The sequence below is a fragment of the Chanodichthys erythropterus genome, chromosome 17 (assembly GCF_024489055.1).
Source record: "Chanodichthys erythropterus isolate Z2021 chromosome 17, ASM2448905v1, whole genome shotgun sequence".
NCBI lineage: Eukaryota > Metazoa > Chordata > Actinopteri > Cypriniformes > Xenocyprididae > Chanodichthys > Chanodichthys erythropterus.
In genome coordinates this window covers 2,498,331-2,504,004 of record NC_090237.1, presented here as the reverse complement: position 1 = coordinate 2,504,004, position 5,674 = coordinate 2,498,331, and the positions used below count along the sequence as shown (strand labels likewise).

General features: G+C 30.9%; 1 protein-coding gene across 1 annotated transcript; it reads right to left on the bottom strand.

The window, feature by feature from the left end:
* Positions 1-389: 389 nt before the first annotated feature.
* Positions 390-4,850, bottom strand: wu:fb18f06 (uncharacterized). Its single transcript, XM_067365521.1, has 4 exons — positions 4,735-4,850; positions 4,540-4,634; positions 4,047-4,220; positions 390-639 (listed from the first exon to the last, which is right to left on the bottom strand). Exons 1-4 carry the CDS (start codon positions 4,754-4,756, stop codon positions 634-636), a joined length of 297 nt encoding a protein of 98 aa, XP_067221622.1. The 5' UTR covers positions 4,757-4,850; the 3' UTR covers positions 390-633.
* Positions 4,851-5,674: the final 824 nt, after the last annotated feature.

The following is a 5,674-nucleotide window of genomic DNA, read 5'->3' as shown; positions in this document are numbered from 1 at the left end:
ATCTGCATGTGCCGTACTCAAACAGAGATGAATAACCAAACAAATCGAGCTCAAACAAGACAGATCTGTGCTAAAACCTTTAAAATCAACCAGGCATTTGTATAAGCACACTGTTTGGACAAAGATATTGTCGTTTTGGACATCTGATGCTGAGTTTTTGAATGTTTTGATGGTGAAAGTCTCACTTTAGCACTCTTTAACCTGTCTTATTATGATAAAGTCCTATTCTGGTAACATATATATATATATATATATATATATATAACCTATATATGTGTGTGTGTATTTGTGCATTATAAAGTCACATTTTAAAATAAACCGAAACTGATTATATATCAAACCAATAATAACCGACAACCACTGAAAGTTACTATAAGACAAAATGCAATTTCAGACACTAGAATTTATTGAACCAGCAAACAATTTTACACATAATAGTACAAAACTCTGTTTTATCCCAGTGTTTCATTAAATTCAACATTGAAAATGTAAGTAGCGCCACCTTGTGGAAGTTTGGAATTACAATTCTTCATCTGCATCTTACTATATTGTGTTTATCTATCTAGAAAAATCCTATAATAAAGAATTTTACATTATGTTTCTGGAGGTATCTGATGAATCTTCAGTCTTGATTTAGTCCTACAAAGAGACAAAGAGAGACAAATGTTCAGATTATTAAAAGTCCTTCAAGCTAAACATACATGGGAAAACTTTAGATATGTTTTGCAAACTTGCTGTGTTTTAATCAGTCATTTATGACATGAAGGGGAGTCAATTATGACAGAATTTACAGTTTTGAGGAGTTAATTGTAGCTTTAAGAACTCAATATTATATTATATTATATTTAGTGTTGTCAAATCGATTAATAGCGATTCATCGCAAGTTTTCAATTTATGTTAAATGCAATTAATCACAAATAATCAATTTGACAGCACTTTATATTATATTATATAATAGCCTTTGGGAAAATAATAATTTAAATGTACAACTCTTACACTCAAAAAAATAACTTGTTGGTCTAACTTAATTCAATTATGACACCTATTTCCACACAGTTGAACTGATTTATTTGAACTTAAGCTAGGTTAATTGTACTAATGAGTGAAATTCATCCTAATTGAATGAGATCACACCAGTTTCATTTGACGTATTCTGTGTATGTTTCCTGAACATAATTCATTCTTGTTGATCCAACCAGTGCTTTTTTTTTTTTTTTTTTTTGTTACCATCATGGTGAAGATGTGCGCTTGTGCTTAGGTTTTGAGTAGCTGTTGTACACAGACATACATGTTTCATGACCATTGAGAGGGGAAAAGCTGATGACCATATGTAGACTGTGTAAATTTTGTGCTGGCCCTCAAACTAATTTATTTATATTTCTATAAAAACTAAAATAACACTTTTTCATATGCATTACATTTATAGCATGCAAGTGATGATCAGGTAAAGAACTTCTCATCACTGGCTTGAGCACAGTTAATGCTCGTTGAGAACAATATAAATTTGTTTTACGTAGCCACCTAGAGCCTAACCACAAGGTCTACACTTCAGCATAATGGTAACCTCAAAAAAAAAAAATCGACATAAACTCTTTTAAATGTCAAATATAACTGAACATCAAACTTTAAAAGGTATTTCCCTTTACTAAAAAACACATTAAACAGCACTTAAGTTCAACATTTACTGTTCCAATCTTTCCCTACGCAAAGCATGCTGGGAACTAGAAATACACTGCCCAGGTTCAATCAATGCAACATAAATGATTCATGTAGTCCCAACACAAATGGTTTAGGTTGACCTAACATTTTGCAAATTTAATTTCATTTAACATAATATAATTGAGTGCAAATGCCAATTAAGTAAAAAACTAAAGATTTGTGTTGGTTCAGCTTATTTTATTTAAATAAACTGAACAAGCAGCTAGAATCATTTTTTTGAGTGTAGTTTTGGAGTTTTCTAAATGTAACTAGATTTTAATGAAATAAAGTGCGAGAGAGAGAAACTGTCCACTACTGAAGATCAAACAGTCTTGCAGTGAATATCAGGTGTGAAACGGTCAGAGTCGTGAGGCTCACATTCGACACACATTAAGAATAGACTATGATCCTGAATGCATAAATAATAAATACTGCACCATCATGAAATCCCCCTACATTTCTCTAACTATTGAATTTAGTTTTGCAAGAAAAATGGCAGTCTGTGAGGGGAGGATATAAATATTAACATGCACTTTCAAAAGTTGTTCTGCCACATACATTTTTGCACAGACAATTAATCGTCAAACAAATAATTACAATTAATTATTTAATTCTGTTTTATATAATCGTTATTATATTTTTTACTTGGAATTGCATATAATATAAAATAGGCCCATATGATTTACTTTAATGCTGTGAAAATATAATATATATATAATATATTATATAATAGAAAATATAATATAGTATAATATAATATAATACAATATATAATATAATAGAATAGAAAATATAATATATAATAAGTGCTGTCAAAATGATTAATCACGATTAAATCGCATCTAACATTAAAGTTTGTAAATATGTTTGTGTGCATGCATATATATTGGATTATATATATATATATATATATATATATATATATATATATATATATATATATATATATATATATATATATAATATAAAAGTTATTTTATATTATATTTTGTTGTTATATTTAGTGCTATAAACTTGTATGTTTTAAAATGTTATAAAAGTTTTTGTGTGTAATATATATATATATATATATATTATATTATATTATATAAAATATATATATAAAAATATATATATATATATAAAAAAAATATATATATATATATATATTTACCTTAGATACAATTAATCATGATTAATTTGACAGCACTAATGATAAAATTAATATATTATATTATATTATATTATATTATATTATATTATATTATATTATATTATATTATATTATAATATAATGTCTAAAAATATATATACATTATACTTGTCTAAAATAACATAATAGTCTAAATACTTTTAGGAGTCACTGTATGTGAAATGTTTCTCTATAAATATACCTTTTTTACCTGTAATCAAATCAAAAAGTACGCTGCAGATGAACACATTTAGATGCTGTTTTCGTATAGCTTGTTTTATTAAAATAAAAAAAAATAAAAAATCAGCATACAGTTGAACCAAAAATTATTCAGACATTTTTGATATATTTTTACTAGTGTGTGCAGGACACTATAGTTGATTTATGTAAGTGAGGATAGCAAAATAAAGTAAACTGTGACATATTATACCCAAAAATTCTTCATGCAGTAAAATTGATAAAAATATGGAACCAAAAATTATTCAGACACTTTGACCTGAACATGTTTTGCTTAAGTTTTATCCGACATAATTAAGATTAATGTTTTTCTGACACAGTTTAACTCTGTGATCTTGTCATATTTTATCACTATTTTTTTAAACTATAGTGAATAAACTGAATAAATGAAATATTCAAAGTGTCTGAATAAATCTGACTGTATGTGACACACACTTTGTTTTTCTCTCAAAAACAAGCAAGTGTATCAAAAACACTACAGTAACCAGGACTTGTTTTCTGACCTGATCTACACTCACCAAACAGGTTTAAAGCACATTGTTCAGTATGTTCACACAAAGATCCCATCTCTCAGAGTATTTAAATAAACTGCAGTTATTTTGGAAACTCATATGCGGGTGTGTCTCAAAATGTGCGATAAGTGAATGGAATGTTGCGTGGGATGGGAATAAATCACAGCAAAACTTTCCAGGAGACCCTGAATAATAAAAGCACCCGCCCTAGATAGTGCATCTTAAAACCCGTAGAAGAGGACCACACCTCAAGATCAACCAGCTTTACCAGCCCAACCCTGATGCCTTTGGTCATTGTGTCTATCTGCAGTCCGTCCACTGACGTCATTATTGCTGATTAATAAGTCACTCCCAAACTCACAATCCAATCTAGCAACACCTGTGCACTGATACAGCATTCAAAGATAGTTAAAAAGCAGAAATATTACCGAATCACTAGAGGAAGAGGACTTGTGTCCATCCTTCTTCTTGTGCTCCTTGTCTTTCTTCTTCTTCTTGTCTTTGTCCTTGTGTTCGCCTTTATGTTCCTTGTCCTTGTGTTTGTCTTTATGTTCTCCTTTGTGTTCTTTGTGTTTATCTTTATCCTTACCCTTAGAATCACTCTGAAACCAAATGTTAAATAATATAAATAACAATAATCCCATTCCATATACGACCATATTGAAGCACTCATATTTCCTAAAAACAGGAAGCTGGTGTGGATCATATCAAATAGCTTCCTTTATTCAAAACTACTACTAGGTCATGAGATATTTTAGATGTTTCAGACCTTCAATGGCTCAATATCTGTAACATTATTTCCATATGCAAAGCTAACTGTTCAATATCAACACTTTCCTTCTCCTGTGTGTCTAAAACAGGAGACAACACTACTATGACAACATACTGGAATATTCTGATTAGACTGTTATTATTATTTACCTTGTCTTTGCTTTTGTCTTTATCCGTCTTTCCAAACCCAAAGATTCCTTCCACTTGTTTTCCCTCTGTCTTCTTCACCTCATCATCTCCAACAGCTGGAAAAAGAGAAAGAAACGTATTATAGTTTCACTCTGAAATCAAGCATTAAATTAAACCATCGTTTCTTAAAATTAAAACGTTGAATGAGCAGCTTACCTGCTTTCAGATCGAAGTCCATGATGGCAGTTGAGTAACTAAACTCGTTCAGCTGAGATCTGCGCAGTTCTAATGCATATTAAACACGAAGCGTGACGTCCGCGCGGTCTGATTCGCTGAAATGGAGGCGATGGTTCATGAATATTAATTAGGGGGTGTGATTGGGCGCGTCAAGAACATAAAAGTGCATATTCATTAGATAAACGCTCGTTCAGGTGTTCACGGAAGTATCTGTTCCCACTTCAACAAAAACAAACCCACGACTACAATCTGTTTATCATTCAGATGTTAATTATTTGACATTTAGATGATGAGGTATACACTACCATGTGTGATTTTAGGTGGGTTTTGTTAGTATGATGCTTTTGACAATTTATACTTATCCGTTAAACTGCCCTACTTTTTAGTCTTTCCCCCAGCATTATCAAAAGATTGTGTTATAAACATGTGCGCTATAAAAATGCACGATCACGTGGGGTCATTATGAATATTAAAAAGAATTGATGTTCAAAGTGTGTTGTAGCCTACAGAAAATATCAGGGTGAATAAAAGCCACTTATGTCAACAACAACTCTTGAACATTTCCATCATTACCAAAGACTATAAACCTTATGCGCCAGAGAAACAATTGCGCCGCCATCTTTATAATATTGTCTTTGAACTTCTGTTTTTTAGGTAGCTCTGTATTTCTGTGACATCGCTGGTGAAGTGGATTTACTTGTTGTAGAGTTAATTAAAGCTATTGCGAGCATTGTCTAATGTTTAAAGCAGATGTCTTAACAAATGTCAAGAAGATTTTAAAACGAGCAATTCATTCATAAATACGGAAAATTGCTTTGGAAATACAAACCGGAAGTCAAAAGACAACGGCTGCGTCCGAAAACCTAGGTAGCTGTCTTGCTGCCTCGCTGTCTTATAAGAGAATGACTTGTGGCAGCGT